Below are 20,831 nucleotides of genomic sequence, written 5' to 3' on the forward strand. Positions count from 1 at the left end.
ATCAGTTAAACCATGATCAATAGTTAATGGCTTTTCAATCAATTCAACAAAATCTCATGGTAATTCAAAAGTATAGAATTTGGTGTCTCTGTTGCTATACGCAAAACCAAATGGTACATGATGTTTTGTTACTTTATATTCCTCGATTGTCTCATCTATATCATTTAGGTCTACTAAATTGTTGGTATGTTCTTGTGATTGAACTGCTGCTGGTTCTAAATTAAATATTTTATTTTCATTTTTCCATCTAAAGACAACATCTTATTATTATGTCGTCCGGATAAATTTGATGTGTTAACATCTCTGAGATCATTAAGTGCATATCCTTGTGGTGTTATCATACCTAGTCCAAAATTTGATGGCATATTATATTTTTATATTTTGTATATATATTATATATATAATATTCAAAAACAATGAAGTTGTATATAAACAATAAATTTAATGATATCACTATCAGTTTTACAGAAACGTTGACTGGTTATAAACAGATACGATTGTTGGAGTGTAAACTATATAATTCCTGGTATAATATTACGAAAGAAAACAATGAAATTGCCTTTACCGCTAACAATAAAACATCAGTTAAAAAAGTAGAACCAGGTAATTATAATGTAGAAACATTATCACTAGCGATTGGTAGATCAAAAGTAATTAATTTTAAGAGAATTTTACCAACAGGAAAAACACAGATGGTGCTCAATGATAATGTTAAAGTAGACTTTTCAAAGCCTAAGAATTTTGCGAAAATACTTGGTTTTAAAGAGAAAGAATATATTTCATCAGGTATTAGTCCAAACAAAGCAGATTTTCTTCCTGTGACTGAATACGTAGTCTACTGCGATATTATAGATACACCTACTAATTACATCAATGGGAAAAGGTCTAATTATTTACAAATTTTAACGATACAGGAAAATAAGGGTGAAATAGGAGAACCTGTCACTTATTCATTTCCTGCTAATGTTCCAGTACCCATCAAGAAAATGAATATAACTAATCTTCGAATTTGGATAACTAATCAAAATAACGAACTAATAGATGTTAATGGTTGGCCAATTTCATTTCAACTCGAGCTTACTTAAAGGTACTAACGTTTACCTAAGGTTACGTGACCATATGCTAACGTGTTACGATGATCAAGGACATAACGTTTATCATTGAAGCAACTCAAAGAAATTTTATTGATTTTGTAACTACCGATCTGATGATTTATCGATCGTATAGTATTCATGGAATGTTTCATTTGTAAATTTTCCTCGTGAGTAATATTCTTTTTAATAACTATCTTTTTCATTCCTTTTGCTTTTCGGGTGGAAGTAGTTTCTGTGATATAAGCATACATTTTACTACGAAGGCCAATAAATTCAGTGATTGGTACACCAGCACATTCATCTTTCATTTTACCGATTATTTTTTTATTATAATCAAAATAGTATGGACTCTCAGATGAGTAATCACTATTATCAAACAGGTCTTTGTCTTGATAGAAATCTTTATAGGGATCAATGGCGTGAATTTCATACATTAATGAATCGGTATCTGTGAATAACAATTTTGCTTTTGAACCCTGTTTTTCTTTGATATATTTGTAATGAAAGTCATACATTAAAGTTTTGGACAAATCAAGAATACACATCCCAACATATAAAGGTTGATTTAAAGTTAATCTTTCCTTTTTATTTTCAACAGCAACCAATCCTTTCGTATAATTTTTTGCGTAACAAAAGTTGGTTTAGCTACTAATTTCTTGATTTGCTTTTGAGATGTACATAATTTTATACTACGATGCTTACGTACATTCATCATGGTTCGTCCAAATACAGAGTTATTCATTAGTTTGAAGAAATCTTTTTCGAAGGCATTTTTAGCTTTCTTTCTTTTTTCCGTGTTAAATAAAATGTATTGCGACATCCACTTTGATTGGTTAAACTCAATGGCTCTGTGGATTTTAGTGACTTTTAAACCGAGTAATAAATATTGTTTTAAGTTTTGGAAATGAAGTACGTAATTCCTTTTGGTTTCAAAGTTGTAGTTAATTTCTCTATATTTCCACATTTGATATTAAATAAGTCACGTATCTTTTTGTTATGTGGTGATAACATGTCTGCAGTAATACATAATCTCTCATGTGCTAAAGGATAATCATTGTGGAGATCATGCAACTCGCTAGGATATTCAAGATCAACTTCAAGGATTAATCCACGGTCACTTTCATTGGTGTACTTACTTAAACCAAGCTCATTTACATCAACCCATTTAAATCCATCCGTTGGTAAAGATTGAACCATTGCCCAACCATAGAGATTATTTGCATCTAAATACATGATATATTTTGATTCCTGAGTCGGATCATAATCTTTCATGTATGGATTGTTTGCCTTTGCATGACCAGCAGATATATAAGAGATACCACCATGAAGACCTTTTTCAATAAAGAGATGCATATCTATATCCGTTAATAGTTAATAGATTAATTTTAGTCATTTTTAAACACGCATCCCAAGATAATCCCGGAGCACTGAAGTAATGACAGGGATCGAGATTATAGTATAGATTGCATGTCTTTCGGAAATTTTCAAATACATCCGGTAGTAATAATACATCAGTTTTGAGATATAAGTCATGATAATCACCCATGGTTTGCATATTAAAATGCTTTCAAATATCTTGTGCATGCACATAATCTTCATCGGTTATACCAGCCTCATTTAGAATAGAATAGAATGTTTCTTTTAGTGGAAGACTAACGTCCTTGAATTTTTCGATGGAATCCATATAGTCATAGGGGTATACACCCTTCCGTGTTAGTAATTTTAAGCTATTGGGAAATTCCTGTTTTCTGTATTTGAAATCACTCGTGTTAATTATTAATTTTTCTAATGAAGCATTTAGGAAATTTAAACTATCTATGAAGACTAAATGAGTACCAACCATTATAGCCATGAACTTTTCCATAGAATGTGGGATAATATTAATCTTTTCATCAAAATTTTCAAGAGTTTGTACTATGAAATGACTGTCATACCCCTTCAAGTTATGGAATATAACGGGTATTTTCTTCGTTACTTGAAAATTGATATTACAGGATTCATGTGCTGAACCACGGTATTTACCAGTAATATGGCAATGGTCACGGACTCATATACAATCTTTTGTACCATCTTCGTATGATTTTTCACAAATATGACATTGCATCGCATTTTTAAAACAGTTTTCATCGTTTTTACTCATACACAAAGGTTTATTAAAATGTTGTTGTTTAATATTATTACAATAATCAACTTCCGATAACATCATTTCCATAAATTTCTTAGATGCATCTGGTCCTCTATAAATAACACTTTCTTTACTGAATGTGTCATCGTAACAACAGACTAGTTTATATCCGAAACTACATACTTCATGTTTTTGATAATGTTGCGTGAATACCGTATTATTAGGATGGCTGGTATTCAATTTTTCAGTTATAGATTCGAAATCTGCGTAAATAACAAATGGTGCATTTAATTGTTTTGGGTAATTTTTAAATGATAACCATTTATATTCCTCAGTTGGCATTCGTATAGCTTGCATCCCATTTATTTCAAAACAAATAGGAATGTGTTGATTTAAAATCTCTGCAGTTGTAAAGTGTTGTAAACAATATCTACAGAAATATTTTCTTCCATTATGCTTTGTTATACCATGCATGAATCGATTAAAGTCTTTGATCCAAACATAATGATTTTGACTATCACCACGAGTTATTAGTAATAAGTCAAGATGATCTTCACTAATTTGTTTGCTAACATAAATTGGATATGCTTTTTTATTTTGATACCCAAATACAGAAATAGATAGATTATTTTGGTTTTCAATCTTAGGTATTTGTTTTATTGTTACTGGGAATGTTATTTCTTTATAATCTAGATCAACGATGTGTTTACTATATTTAGATGGTCTATGTTTATTAATTTTAACTGGAAATTTATATGCTAAATGACACCATCTAAAAATTCATTATCATTATTTTGTATGTTAACAAGACCTTTCATGTGATGTTGTAATTCTTTAGGTAATTTGATATATGTGCTACCTTGTAAAGGCTCATATCTTACAATATTTACATAAAAATTAAGAAGTGTTTTTATTTGCCAGCCAGAACCTTCACGTAACCATTTGGCTATATGCTCAATTATTCTTTCGAAACTTGCATTAATTTCTTCATCTATTTGGTCAGAATTTGTAATTACTAATGGCCTACTATTAAAATAATCATCATTTGTTATTTCTGTCTCCATATTTTTATCATTTTTAACAGTAAATTTAATGAAAGTGGTAAGTGAAAACACTGCAGTTTTAGTAGTGGTAAATAATTAATGAAAACACTGCAGTTTTAGCAGTGGTTAAATAATTAATGAAAACACTCCAGTTTTAGCAGTGTTAAGTCATTAATGAAAACACTCCAGTTTTAGCAGTGGTAAATAATTAATGAAAACACAGCAGTTTTAGCAGTGGTAAATAATTAATGAAAAGACTACAGTTTTAGTAGTGGTAAATAATTAATGAAAACACTCCAGTTTTAGCAGTGGTAAGTCATCAATGAAAACACTCAAGTTTTAGCAGTGGTAAATAATTAATGAAAACACTGCAGTTTTAGCAGTGGTAAATAATTTAATGAAAACACTCCAGTTTTAGGAGTGGTAAATAATTAATGAAAACACTCCAGTTTTAGCAGTGGTAAATAATTAATGAAAACACTCCAGTTTTAGCAGTGGTAAATAATTAATGAAAACACTCCAGTTTTAGCAGTGGTAAATAATTAATGAAAACACTCCAGTTTTAGGAGTGGTAAGTCATCAATGAAAACACTGCAGTTTTAGTACTGGTAAATAATTAATGAAAACACTCTAGTTTTAGGAGTGTTAAATCAACAATGAAAACACTCCAGTTTTAGGAGTGGTAAATAATTAATGAAAACACTCCAGTTTTAGCAGTGTTAAGTCATTAATGAAAACACAGCAGTTTTAGCAGTGGTAAATAATTAATGAAAACACTCAAGTTTTAGCAGTGGTAAATAATTAATGAAAACACTCCAGTTTTAGGAGTGGTAAGTCATCAATGAAAACACTGCAGTTTTAGTACTGGTAAATAATTAAGGAAAACACTGCAGTTTTAGCAACAGTAAGTCATCAATGTAAACACTCCAGTTTTAGCAGCAGTAAGTCATCGATGAAAAGACTGCAGTTTGAAAGTAGATTAGTGGCGTCAGTGCTGACTTTTTCTAGTGCTGGCCATGGTAAAACACGCCTAGCAAGCAGTTCGTTTTGTTTTCTTCATCCAGAACACCACTGCAACAAACAACTTCTGTGATGGCACACTGCAATATCTGCTGTAAATGTTCCAGTCTTCATCTTACATCTTGCCTCACCCATGGCTTGCCTTACCTCAGCCAAAACTCAGCCATAATTTCCATGCTGCTGTCAAAATTCAGCCATAAATTCCAGGCTGCTGTCACCATTAATGGTAAGGCAAGCCTGTATAGGCTTGCCAAGTCAACATTTTAATATGACAGATAATATTTAGTTTTTTGGACCATAATGAGATCACTTCAGAGCTCGTACATGTGCACCATCACTTATATTTTCCGTTTTTTTCTTGTACATTGAAATAGCTTAGCTATTTTGACTGAGCGCACATTTTTGAAAATTAAGTGACCCCCCTTCCCTCTGTGCTGTGTGAAAAAATATAACCCCCCCCCCCTTTTCCAATATAAGATGATTTCCCCCCCCCCCACGGATTTTGCCGGCCCACCCACGGCCATAATAACTGAACGCTCCCTAAGTAACGTTACTATTCATCTATTACTTCATCTAACTTAGTTGAAAGAGCAATGATATCTTACTAAATTAAAAGTTAATTGTTGACGAGCTATGTAGTTTTGTCGATATACAAAATAATGTGTTGCAATCAATGTCTCGTTATTTTATATTATTGAGTTGTGAAACCACTTTTTTCATTCATCCATGAGTATAATGTACTACGATATCACATGTTCTAAATATGTCTGGATTGCATCAATGTTTTTATCATGTCGCATTTCCAGTTTTATTTATACGGCTTGGGACAAGCCTTCAGGGAGGCAGAAGAGTGTCATGAATCCAAAATTTCCACTTAGCGGATAACAATATTTCCGACAATGTATCTATTTCGAGTGTAGTGACTGGCGTCTACTGTTATGACTAGACACGCTGTGTATTGTTGTGATGTAGATTGCCCACACATCGTAGTAGTGACGCTAATTAAATATGTATGTTATATTCTTTAATGTAATTAGAACAAAAGACTCAAATAACTTTATATGTTGCAGTTTATGTATTTTTGTTTCACACTGGAGATAGAATTAGTTTGAGACGGACAGGGTCTGCCAGGCTCCGTTCGATCTCAGCGCTATCTATCTGTGAAATATGAACTGTGTATTGGGTAAGGTCGGTGTTCAATTCGCTCCTGTTTAATACACCGTGTGAAACTAAAGTACTTCAAACCACCACTATGAAGTGTCATGACTTTGGTAGTTTACGTGCAAAGTTATGCCAGGGCGACCTTCACCTTTCATCAACCTATCTAGGAGTTACTCTTGGTCGCAATCTTACCTGGAAATCACATATCCAAAATGTTGTTAATGCTATCACCCCAAAGGTTGGACTAATTGCACAATTGCGACACTATGTACCGAAAGCCATTCTCTTATTATATAACACACTCATTTTACCACACATTACTTACTGCCTAGAAATATGGGGTAATACCTATGCAACTTCCTTACAGCCAATATTTTTACTTCAAAAGAACATTGCTTGCCTCGCTACTTTTTCTGACTTTCATGCTCATAGCGACCCTCTTTTCAGACAACTTGGTATTTTAGACATTTATAAACCCTGTAAACGGCACACATGCGTTTTCATCTTTGACTTGTTGAATAATCACTTTCCCATGATATAACACATTACTTAAAAAAACCCTCCTCACATGTATCCCACCCGTTTCGCGACTCAAAATAAATTCTCTGTCACTAAAGTTAGCTTTTTATCTCATAGTCAACACAATATCAAGTATGCATCTGTAACACACTGGAATTCACTGCCAGACTACATAAAAAACATTCATTCATTCAAACATGCCTTAAAAGCTTACTTACTTCAATAAGTGTGTGTGTGTGTGTGTTTATCCTGCGGTTGTTGTTGTTGTTATTGTTGTTGTTGTTGTTGTTGTTGTTGTTGTTGTTGTTGTTGTAAATCCTATTTATTCGTTCATGCAAAGCAATATTTTGACAATTATTCTTATCACATTTTGTTTATTTTTCCGCTACCTGAGTTTCACCCAGTATTTCCGACTTAACTCTTTCTGTAAGGGTTGTGGGCTAAACTAGTTCTGTAGAACTATTTCTACAACCCCCACCAGGTCCATGGAATTACTGATGTATTTGATTGAATAATTTTTGACTTAATTTAATTTATATTTATATTATTATTTGTTATGTATGTTTTTTTTTTAATTTCCTGGTGAAATGTTGTGTCATGGATCTATCTCAATAATAGATCCATGGTTGTGTCTATCAAGACATTTATGACTATGACAAGTTGCAAATACATTTTACCTACATTGACAACATCTCGCCACTTCACATATTCCTGTACAAGTATTAAAATCAAATGTCGTGATACTATCCATTCTGCCCACAATATTTCTGATGTAACCATTCGAAAGATCAAAGGGTTTCAGTTCTATATCTGCTTTATATTAAGTTGTAATTTTGTTCACATTTTTGAAACTTAACCAAACCTTACAGTATTCAATTTATAAGACATGACCTTATCAACACACAGATACACAGCCCACGTTTGGTATTTGAAATTGTACTCAAATGTGGTGAATCATCAGCCCTAGAGTGTCAGGCTATGAAAACCTAAGCGATGTCAGATTGGAATTTTCATTTAAAGAACAGAGCATTCTCGCTGTTTCCAACTTGCGCTGCCAGCACGAAAAGAAAAGTTTTAAAGTGATCGTGAAGGTATGATATATGTATAGATTGTATGTGCTTTACAAGTACACTTGTATAGGATGATGTCAACACACTCACGTATTTAGTTGAACACAACGAGAAATATCGTCACTCCATAAAGTATGCAATTTATAACAATAACTTTTTCAAAATTGTTGCAAAGTTACCATAAGCAGCGGAAGACTACAAGACACATTTTCACACTCAAAATAACTTATCCATGATCTGTTGTGTCGTCAGCATGCTTTGGAAATCCACTACATAACAGTCCGTTCCACTACACTGCCGACTAAAACAAACGTTTTCCCGGGATAAAAGCCACGTGACATTGATGGATCATATTTGAATCACATCTTGTAAGCTGTTCCATTCGACAGTTTTATATGAATCTTTTTCTCATCTCAGTGGGGATTGTGACCAAAACGTCGGACTGAGAACACACCTGGTGCCGCCAAACAAACGTACAGCGATTATGTATATGTATAACATGAAACACATTGTCCATTAAACCATCGCTATCAGCAGTATACGAATTGATGGGTAATAATGGACATTACCAAGACAGATGAATTTGTTCGAGATACAAATTTGATACAATGTGATCCCTAGTCACTAGTTACAGGGAGTGTTTACACTGAGTCATAACTAAATCTTTGTCACAGTTTTATATGTGTCTCTTTCTATGTTATGTGAATATTTTGATTTCCTCTAAATGTTAATTTAATGTCGAATTTCGATAATTTAACCTGAAGAACAGAGTCAAGACCAAAGGTCAATGTCACAAAAGAAAGTTTAAACCTGACAATATGTACACTCGAATGTACCCTCTATGTATTAACGTTTTTAAGTTAAGTGGTAAATCACTATTGTTCACTACAAATAACGGCTGCTATTATAAGTAACAGTGATATGATCAAAAAGACATTATTATTATTATTATTATTATTAGACTTTATTTAAACTCGATAGACTGTTGAGCCAAAGGCTCTTCTCACACAGTGTCGAGATAAAAATATACAATATATACATTAGCCACGCATACTTGCTACTATTAATTGTCTGAAATATGTAAGTAATAACTTAATTTTGACAGTCTACCCTGTAGGACAAGGTAAAGGTCAACGGTCACTCAAAAAAGAAAGCTTGCATGTGATTATATGGGGTTAGACACTTGAATAAAGTCTATGTATTGAAGTTTTTGAGTTATGCATTAATATAGCGATCATTTACTACACATATGGTTGCCATTTGGCAAAAATTACATGAGCGCCAAAATATGCTTGTGTATACTTATTTTCTTCAATATTGCATGTAAATATGATTTGAAATATTGCCAATATGTAAACACTACAATGTCTGATACGCAGTAATTGGCTTGATTTTGATAATTGTGCCCGATGGTCAAGGTCTCAAAACATAGCTTGCATCTGATAATATGGGGGTAGACACTTGACTTATAAACCTGATACAAAGGTGACATAGCAAGTGGGACATATGTATTATATGTATTACAGTTTATGAGTTATGCAGTAAATCATGATTTGTAACTACAACTATGGCCGTTATACAATATTTAAACAAGATACTAGTTTGCACATCACTGAGAGTTCGTTCCCGTGTGATAATAACCCAGTAAATAAGATAAAAAAAACTTATGGTAGTAACCCATACCCCAGGTAATTATAAGATTATGGGTGTTTTAATTTAGATAAGAGGAGAACAATCTATATTTAGTCAATAAAGACAGAATTATATACAACTGAAAGAGAGAAAGTAGCCAGGGAAAGAAGAAGTTTTATATCACCACAAAAATCAATCAGTCAATTGATCGATATCCGTGACATTAAGTGGCCAAGTGATATACCTATTGAAAATCTCAAAAAGAATATAGACATTTAGGCAAAATCTGGATGAATTTCACACAATTGCGATTTTTTTTTCAAATATCGGACAGGAATGTACACAAGACCATTCAATTTTCGAAACGATAAAACCCTCTCAGCCCATCTTTTTGTGGCCATTTATTCCTCCGATGTGATCTGCCATATGGTGCTACCAATTACGGATTACGAATGAAAGTGCGTTAGTAACGTATTGTAAATAGTAAATTGGTCAATAGACTATGCGCTCAATCGGTTTTTGCAATATCGCTTAATGACGTATGAGCCTCTTGCCACTCAACGCAATGTAGACGTGGCTTTCATGATTCTCAGCATTGTCAGTCTCGTCAACTTACTTTCCCATCAGTACATTATGGCACAATTGGGGGGGGGGGGGGGCTGGGGACAAAATCAAAGGGGGAGGGGGTTAAAGGAATTGAGGGTTTAAAGGGAGGGCCATGAAAATTCTGAAGGTCTGAAAAAGGGGCCCCGAAATGTTTTGCTCATGATTTGAACCAAATTAAACCTCAGGAGCTGTCGTTTATTCCTCTGTCTGTCTGTCTGTCTGTCTGTCTGTCTGTCTGTCTCTATGTGTGTGTGTGTCTCTCTCTTTAGTCTCCGTCTCTATATGTCCCCTTCTCTCCCCACTCTCCCCCCTCTCTCTCTCTCTCTCTCTCTCTCTCTCTCTTCTCTCTCTCTCTCTCTCTCTCCTCTCTCTCTCTCTCTCTCTCTCTCTCTCTCTCTCTCTCTCTCTCTCTCTCTCTCTCTCTCTCTCTCTCTCTCTCTCTCTCTCTCAGACCCTGGAGACCTTTTGAACATTCAAACCACAGGAGCAGTCGTTTACCTTGTACTTTGCAAAATTGTTCACTTCATTTACCCACGGGGGTACTCCCGCTTATTGGGTATACGTATATGTACCGCCCTTTGGGGTGGGGTTTTCGCCCTTTGGTCTGACATGGTACTGTATTTTGTAGAGAAAAGGAGTCTCAAATGGGCCCACTTTACATTATTTTCGATTTTGTTTGGTCTAAAATGGGGTCCTGGAAGGAATCACATAATAAATTCTCGACGAGTTTGAAATTTCTTTGAATTTCCCTAGGAATTCCTCCAGCTAATTCGTTGGTGACATTGTGTCTAAATTGGGGTCTGGAGTTCACAGCATTGGCCGCACACCCCTATCAGACCTGGCCAGTGGTATCCCCCCCCCTCCCGGGCATTTACTTACCATACATTTAATTATGGTTCCATGCAAATACTTTGAAACCAAATATCTCTAAATATCAGTATATGTTCTTCGGTACACGTCAACAACTAAAGAAAATACCAAATCACATTAATTCTCTGTCCTTTCAAGATATTACTATCAAAGCTACTAAGTCTGCTACCTGCTTAGGCTTGAAACTGGACCCTGAACTCAGTTGGTCAAACCATGTGTCTTATCTCCGTAGGGCATGTGGTTTCCGTCTAACAAGACTGGCACGTGTTAGGCGTTGTATACCGGAAAAAGTCAGAAAGAATGTAATAGCTGCTACTGTCTTCTCCCTTTTAGACTACTGTGACACAGTCTTTTCTAATTGTAATCTCACTTTGAAAAGTAGTCTTCAAGGTATCATAAATTTTGCTGTACGAATTCAATGTGGCCTTAAAAAATCAGACCATGTAACACTTGCCAGAAATTCTCTAAATTGGCCAACTATTCAGGAAAGACACGATCAACACTTCAAAAATATTGTCAGCAAATGTATAAGCAAAAAAGTACCACTCTATTTATCTGATCTTGTCACTAAAAACTCAACAATACACCAATACAATACTCGGACCAAATACCACATTCCAAAGGCACACAGTCGTTCTTTCAAATACCGCTCATGTATTTCCGCAAATACGACTACTTAGTAAACACTTAGTTTTTAATGTCTTAAACCGTTTTTAACTTCATAATTCTAGCATCTCTCGTGTTTTACTTTTTATAACTTTTATTTTATCTTTGTACTCTGCCCTGTAAATTTTGTTACTCTCCCATATTTTTAAATTATGTGTCTTTATATTTTAACGTATGTTTTGTATTTTTATATTCAATGCATGAAAATCCATTTATGGATGCATTGACCTAGAGTAATAAATCAAATCAAATCAAATCAGATGCAGTCAATAGCCAAGTGAATGTGTGTGTCTGCCAAATATCACTGTATAAATTAAGGTGTAAATAATATTGCCATACAGTTGTATAACAATGTATTGAGAGTACAATTTGGGTATTGAAGCCAATTTTCAAGTACTCTATGGCTTCCGATGTGTATGGTTTGAAATTTATTCCACTAAATGGCCTGCTTCAAGTCCTTATTTTCAAAAATGTTCTTAGCGTGGGAGGGTGACACCCCCTCCCACACCCTACCCACTAGCTATCATGGGAGATGCTGTTTCTGCCCAGAATTAAGTTTGAAAGAGAAAACTCTGCTGGCTAAGTATTTCCAAGTACAGGTTACAGTCCAATGTGAGACCTTTTTCGCAAAGCCCACATCTATTTGTAAAGAAATCTCTCCGCATGTTATGTATGGACGCTGAAGTTGATTTCCACTGTTAGTTTACAGTGTGTACTGTAGTGTACCATACTGTATATCTCTGAAGTGAAGCTGGGGGGGGGGGGGGTTAATGTATAATTACACATCAAAATATGACACCCTCTACATGTACATATTATTATTAAACAAGTCGAATGATAGCCGCCACTCTATACCATAAATGGAATGACAGCATTGGAAAAAACTAATGACAGCCTTTACAGTATGTAGACAGTGGAATGACACGATTTTCTATATTCAGTTAGTTGAATGACACCCCCTGCACTGTTAAACAAGTGGAATGACAGCCGCCACTCTATAGCATAAGTGGAATGACAGCCACCACTCTATAACATAAGTGGAATGACAGTCGCCACTCTATAATATAAGTGGAGTGACAGCATATCCAATGCTCTGAAAAGCGAATTGCATCATTTAACCTTTTCTATATTCTGGGAAATGTGTCTGTGTGTGTGTGTGTGTGTGTTTGTTTGTTTGTTTGTTTGTTTGTTTGTTTGTTTGTTTGTGTGTGTGCGTGCGTGCGTGCATGCATCTCCCCCTCTCCCCCTCCCTCCCCATATCTCCCTCCCATTTGAATGCTTGCTAGACCACCAAGATATTTCCATATCGGGAAAAGGCTACAAAAGGTTAATTTTTCTTTGACCATTTATTATACATAGAATATAGAAACATCCTAAAACGACAATTATTTCGATATATTGTGAAGCTCTGCATGCTAGATACGGTTACATCTAAATTGAATATATTCAGGGGAAGTTAATATCCTAGCTCGTTCATTTGAAACGTGTCATATATATATATATATATATATATATATATATATATATATATATATATATATATATATATATATATATATATATATATATATATATATATATATATATATATATATAAGCAAACAACTGATGACGTATGATTTATAAGTATGCATGCACACACTACAGTTCGAATGTTGAAGATGACCCAAATTTTGACATGGTGAGATTGACAGACTGGAAACAGCTTCATGGATGCCGCCAAACTGTAACAAAACATAACTTTAAAGCCTGGTGTCATTTATTATTACACTTTTACATTATGTACTCATTTCTTCCACTACGGTAAGGGGTTGACCATTTGATATCCTGGGGGGAGGGGGCTTGGAAGATTTCGGGGAAAAAAAGATGCCAAGTGGATTTTCATGAAAACAAAAATCAGGATATGAGTGGGTGATGGAAAAAAAAGATGGACCACTGCTGCTAGAAAAAAATATGTTGGCAGGGAAATGATGCACAGGTTCGAGTATACTGTTCAACCTGCTCGTACCTCTCCAACCAGGACAAACAGTTTCAAACACATGTCAGGGACCAGTCAGTTTCGTTAGCCTGTGGTACATATACATATTTGTTCTTGTCTCTGTTTCTTTCATAAATGGTTTAAATATTACTTCATGTAAGGGTTCAAACATAACTATACATAAAATTATACATATAATACATGTATTACCTAGCTACCACACTAGTTACAGAACATGCCATGTAAGTGTTTGGCTGTTTCACAATCAGTGCTTCACTTATCTTGCACTATGGGGCAAAAGTGAACTTGAAGGTTTTGTAATGGTAATCTTCATACTATTGGATAGTTTATAAAAGAACTTAATCTAAATTGTTCTAGTCTCTTCAGTATGAATTTGTCAGAAGGGATGATATACTTCCTATTTCAGACACTACATGTATCGACACCACAACTCAAATACAAGTTTATATTGTACACTAGGTATGACCTCCTAAAGTGCTCTCACACATCAGTAACTTTACTATGCATGCAATATCCATGCCCCTATACCAATGTTACAGGCCCACTTTTATAACATGGAAAACTTATTTAAAAAGGTTATATTTACTTTAGCTTTTCGACGCTTGACATTATATATCTCAGAGGCTATGAATAACCTAAAAATTGCCTAAATAGAAACAAAAAACTACAGATTTGGCAGGGGGGACCCCTTGGACTCCATCACCCCAGAGGCCACTCATTCGTTAAACCAACAATAAGATTCACCAAAATTGGTAAAAAAAACTTGAAAAGCTTCTAGGGGAGATTCCCTAGGACCCCCCCCCCCCATAAGAGGTAGATATGTCCAAGCCTCAAATCAAAGTTCTTCCCTCCACCTCTTATTGTCAAGATGCTATGAAACTTTATTTCAAAAAATGTTTCAACCTTATGTAGTTGCTTTTTACATGTTACAGCTGTCTTGTAAAGCTTGCAAATTATTGCCTGAAAGTGTCTGTGAATAGCCTAAACATTGCCTTTAGAAGTAAAAACCTTCAGGGCTTCTGGGGGGGGGGGGAGACCCCCTAGAACCCCCTGTAAGAGGTAGACATGTCCAAGCCTCAAATCAAAGTTCTTCCCTCCACCTCTTACTGTCAAGATGCTATGAAACTTTATTTCAAAAATGTTTCAACCATGTGTAGTTGCTTTTTACAATTGTTAGAGCTGTCTTGTAAAGCTTGCAAATTATTGTCTGAATGTGTCTGTTAATAGCCTGAAAATTGGCTTTAAGAGTAAAATTCCTCCAGGGCTTCTAGGGGGACACCCGTACAACCCCCCTCCCCCATAAGAGGTAGACATGTTCCAGTTTAAAATCAATGTTCTTTCCTCCACCTCTTACTGTCAAGATGCTATGAAACTTTATTTAAAAAATGTTTCAACCTTATGTAGTTGCTTTTTACATGTTAGAGCTGTCTTGTAAAGCTTGCAAATTATTGTCTGAAAGCGTCTGTGAATAGCCTAAACATTGCCTTTAGAAGTAAAAATCATCCAGGGCTTCTAGGGGGAGACCCTAGAAACCCCCGCCCCCATTCACACACACTCACACAAGAGGTAGACATATCCCAGTCTCAAAGCTCTTCCCTCTACAGCTTACTGTCAGATGCTATGAAACTTTTTTCACGGGGGTCAGTGACTTTTTGTTGGCCCAATGGAAAAAAACACTGACACCCCCCCCCACAAGCTGGAGAAACTGACCGGTCTATCTGAATGTCTGAGCTCACCAATCAAGTTTCCGATTTGTATTTTCAGTGTGTCATCATACCATGGCATAAAAACTGTCAATGATGTTTATTTTAATTGAAAATCAAACATGTATGAAATATGTAGTTTTCTAAATAAAATCTGTGTGTGATAGAACAGCATCTTTTTACTCTCTGTATTACCCTGTGCGAAAACCAAACAGAAAATTGTGTAGGTGTTCAACATTGACGTAAAAAAAAATCCGGATATCTCAAAGAAGCAAAGAAAAAAAAAGTTGCCAGCATAGGCGAAGGAGAGAAAAAATAATTCTCAGGCAAGCAATGGGAAAAAAATAATGACTCTCCATCAATCTTCCAAGCCCCCCCCCTCCCCCCCCCCCAGGATATCGAATGTCTACCCCTAACAGTTTCATATTTCCAAACTGTAACAACACACATGTGAAATGTTAAGGGTCACGTGTTATTTAGTCTCACACTCATTCTTTACACATTGACGACTTTCTTGAGTATACATCCTGACAGCTGCGGGATTATGTGATTATTTGTATAGATCTTTACCGTACTCGGATGTAACGAGACCTATCGAAGCATCGCGGCATATAATGAACCCCTGAAAGGACAAGAATATCATGCCACACAGGAATATCATACACCCACACACAGTCATTGTAATTTGGACTATCATACACCCACACACAGTCATTGTAATTTGGAATATCATACACCCACACACAGTCATTGTAATAGTCAAAACACGCCTCTCGACTCCACTGATCATTATGCATGCAAAGCAAGCAGGTAGCCATACTGGTATACGTGAATGAAATAACGACGAAGGGTGTAACAGTTATAGGAAAACATGACGTTTTTTTTAATTTCGTGTTGTAAACTCATAATATATTTCTGGTGTCATATGGAACAGTAAGAATACATGACAAGCACCTTTTATACACATAATATATCATATGTATATGTAACCACTATGTGAATATCACTGGTAAAGCAAATTTAGTCTTCATGGCAATGTCTTGGTGTATACTTAATATTATTCCAAATGCATTCACTTCCTACGCAAAATATTTCATTGAGTTTCTTGTAGACCTTTCAGTTTTCTTTCAATTCTGTACAAGATCGGAGATACTGATCCAAAAACATGTTTGTCAGTACGATTTGGTTGTCATGGAATTATACAATTGCTGAACTCTTTCCAAGAAATTTTCAAAAAAGTGATGTTTCTATGGTAACGGCGTACAGTGATGGCAAGCAATTAAGAGTCTAGTTTAATCTATTCGCATTCAATAAGCTTATACAAATTAATCCATTTGTAACGTCCCGCCTCGATTATTGTAACAGTCTCTTGTACGGAATTAAACTAAAAGATCAAATTAGCTGTCTACAGACTCTTCAAAATGCGGCCGCACACCTTTTCAGTTGCTCACGCAAGTTTGATCACATCACTCCAGTACTTGTTGACTTGCACGGCTTTCACTTGAATCAAGGATCAAAATCAAAATTCTACTAACTACTTTCAAAATCATCAATCATGCTGCACTCCTTTATCTGATTGAACTAATTTGATTGTACATTCCAACTAAAGATCTTAGATCAGCCGAGAAGCTGTGTTTAATTCAACTGTGTAGCAACTGTTAACAATACCTATGGACAAAGAGCCTTCTCAGTTTGTGCACCTTCCTTGTGTCTGATTTAATGATTTTGAGTTGCCAGGGTCGCTGCATGCAGGACAGCTGATGCTCTATTTTAAGGTGTGATGATGCCCTTAATGAGTAATTTGTTTTAATCTCCTAGCTGTCTTCGGAATATTTTTCTTTCGTATTTCAAAGACCTTTTAACCAACAACTGTATACGTCATTTGTGCCCTAAGTTTCTTCTGAGAAACTTTTTTTGTGTGTTTTTTTCTGTGTTTTCGTAGCTGTTGTATTATTTTTCATTTTCAGTTGTTAGTTTGTTGTACAATGCGCTGAGACGTAGTGTAGCGCGTTTCTTTAATTAATAAAATAATAATAAAATAATAATATATACCGAGATATACATCAGATATGCAATACAATCAATTGTTGGTAACATGAAACTCAACTGGTGTGATATTGTAAAAAGTGGTTGCATATATATTATTCGATTTGTCAGACAAAATATTTGATTGTTTTCAGCAGGACTTTGGTTTGCAGACAAACTCGAATATAATCACATTTTGACAGAAACAATATTTATGCAAAGAAAAAGCCAATTAGGTGCTTCTAAACAAAATCATCTCAATTCATGTATACTCAACACATATTTTGGTGACGAAAACTTGGATACATACAATTACACTTACAACACGATGTAATAATTGTACAAAACAGCCCTTTTGTGCTCAATGAAATGACGGCCCTAATTTGGTACTCAATGATTCGAAATGACGGCCCTAATTTGGTACTCAATGATTCGAAATGACGGCCCTAATTTGGTACTCAATGATTCGAAATGACGGACCTAATTTGGTACTAAATGATTCGAAATGACGGCCCTAATTTGGTACTCAATGAAATGACGGCCCTAATTTGGTACTCAATGAAATGACGGCCCTAATTTGGTACTCAATGAAATGACGGACCTAATTTGGTACTCTATGAAATGACGGCCCTCCTTAGCTTGGTACTCAATGAAATGACGGCCCTCCTTAGCTTGGTACTCAATGAAAGAAGGGCATTCCTTTGGTACTCAATGAAAGAAGGGCCCTCCTTTAGTACTCAATGAAAGGGTGGCCCTCCATTGGTACCCAGTGAAAGGACGGTCCTCCTTTGGCATATACAGAAAGAACGGCCTACATCTGGTACCCAATGAAAGGAAAGCCCTCCTTTGGTACTCAATGAAAGGACGGCCCTCCATTGCTACATAGGGAAAGGATGGCCATTGGTACCGATGAAAGGACGACCCTCCTTTGGTATATAATGGACGGGCGACCACCCATTGGTACCCGATGAAAGGACTTTTCAGCTGACTTTCGGATAACCGACACATACCCAATCTTTTACAGTAGTCCATCCTTCCTTGTAATGCACCTATTAATCTTTAAAGATGTGATAAGTACAGCAATGATATGTTTTCTGTTCTTTATTTTCATAGTAGATACATATACCCAGAGACTAGTCATTATTTTAAAAACTAGGATCAAAAACTGGTCATTACTATTGCTTTGACAGCTAGCTAACTGACAAGTTACCGAATTCAAATTAACCTGTGTGTTGTTTTATCCAAACCTTGCTGGTATATGTATATCCAACGACTGAACACCTCATTTTAGCCCTAAAGCTAATTTTTCCAGGTCGAATTATCATGATTATAACTCGTACTATCTTAAGGCTTACATATTTGTTTATTAATCTTCCTTGGTTCAATTTTGTGCCATCACTTCAAGGAAAAATAACAACGGCAGCTTTATGAAAACAAGAAAACGGTGCTACAATTGGAGTAAAATGTACATACAATATAAATACTATGTTATCATATATTCTGCAGATATGTTACAGCATGCCACGCATGTACATCACTATTCATTTATATCAAGAAAAGAAACGTGAAAGAGACAACCAATGAATAAATAGATTTGAAATGTATGTTCATAAAAACAATCTAATGAATAGAAACATTTCCGTTGCGAAAAACAAAACAAAAACAAAAACAGCCAGCCAAACGAACAACGGCTCAGCTGTACTTTTAAGATTTACAGGAAACTGCATACAGTGCAAGGGAAAGCCAAACAATGTTGAAGATATAGCAAAAGCGAAGATTCACATGCGTAGGAAAGCACTCCAGTAATAAAATTTTGTGTTGATTTCATAATATTTCATATAGACATATATAATTTATATGTAAGTCTGATATTTTCATATTTATACAATTATATCGCGGTCATTGAAATTTCGACTTGAGTACTATATATACATGTATAACAAATACAGTATGCCTCTAGGGACCACCAAATAATTTGCTAAGCAATGTATGAGTCAAGACTATACATGTCAACCACAGAGTAATATGAAATTCTCCAATGGATGGTTCCTAGGTTATGAGGGTCTATGTTGTTGTACCAGCTGCGATGAAGCATGTACGATTGTATTGTGAAGGAAAGATAATACGTGTATTCTTGTATTGTACACTCGATGCAGAAAAGGTGATGTTGCCATCTGGACAGAAGGAAACATAACATTTAGCAATACCCTGAAAAAGTGAAAGTGAAAAATCTATTCTTTATGTGATGCAAATCGACTATTCATTTTTTTTACTCAAAAGCACTTCACCTTTTGCGAGATTGCAAGACCTGTTGAAATTAAGGGAATAAATTGTACTTGAAAAGAAGAGTTCATTTAATCCAAGAACGATATGAAACCGACTACTAGTGATTAGAAACTATCCACAAGAGAATTTGAATTTGCCTGCAGTTGCTATCTCTAACTTACATTAAATGGCATCACGTTGTAAGGTAAAATATGTGAAAGCTTTAGGAAGATTCTTTATAAGTTTTTCTCTGTAAATGAAATTTCTTACTTTGTGTTTGCTTTCGCCCAATACCGTTTTGATAACATTTATTTCGTCAATTCAAACACTCTCCTTTCACTTTAGTCTCTTGTTCTTTCTACATATTAAAAGGCACATGATGTGTACGTCTTCCAAACTTAACGTTTCCAGATATCATGTTCTTGTCAACAAAATTAACAAGTGTAATTCATGATCAGCTATGCCACGCTTTAGGTTTTTGTAAACCGTACTAATAGAGTTATATGTGTGTATATTTTAAGAGTTACATCATTTTCATTCTCAAAGACTGGACAATCAACCAAGTCCACACATAATCTTCTTTCTTTCTTTGCAGAATGTAGAAAGTGCAAGAGAAAACATCTCAAACATCGTTTAAAGAAATCTGCCGAAGGCAATGCTTTAGTTGTTGAGAAGGTTTCGAATCGCCATGACGTCATCATCTGATAGCTTTCCAATATTCACATAGCCGTCGAGCATATCATCCAATTCTACACCAAAATTTAGCGCATCTTTTTGAATTTCTGGGGAAAAACCAAAACAGGTACTCATTATCAACTTGTATTCACAACTAAAGTATTTTTAATCAGTTCATAATTGTGAAGATACACATAGAGGCTTCGTAAGCAATGTTTGAAATATGTAGGCGTATAAAAGCATATTGGACTAACCCTTATTGTAGCTCAGAACACGTAGACCCATAACACATTCACAAACATCCACGTTTCTCCTGTTATCTTTGGTACTTTGTCTCTGAAGACTTGGAATCTGTGAT

At 35.1% G+C, this 20,831-nt stretch overlaps 1 protein-coding gene across 1 annotated transcript in view; it reads right to left on the reverse strand.

The window, feature by feature from the left end:
* Positions 1-16,394: 16,394 nt before the first annotated feature.
* LOC144447224 (uncharacterized) overlaps positions 16,395-20,831 on the reverse strand; it is a 66,680-nt gene continuing 62,243 nt past the window's right edge. The window contains exon 12 of the mRNA XM_078137125.1: positions 16,395-20,580. Coding sequence (XP_077993251.1) covers positions 20,459-20,580 — 122 coding nt within the window. The 3' untranslated portion in view covers positions 16,395-20,458. The remainder of the gene's footprint in view (positions 20,581-20,831) is intronic.

Source organism: Glandiceps talaboti, chromosome 16, assembly GCF_964340395.1.
Source record: "Glandiceps talaboti chromosome 16, keGlaTala1.1, whole genome shotgun sequence".
Classification (NCBI taxonomy): domain Eukaryota; kingdom Metazoa; phylum Hemichordata; class Enteropneusta; family Spengelidae; genus Glandiceps; species Glandiceps talaboti.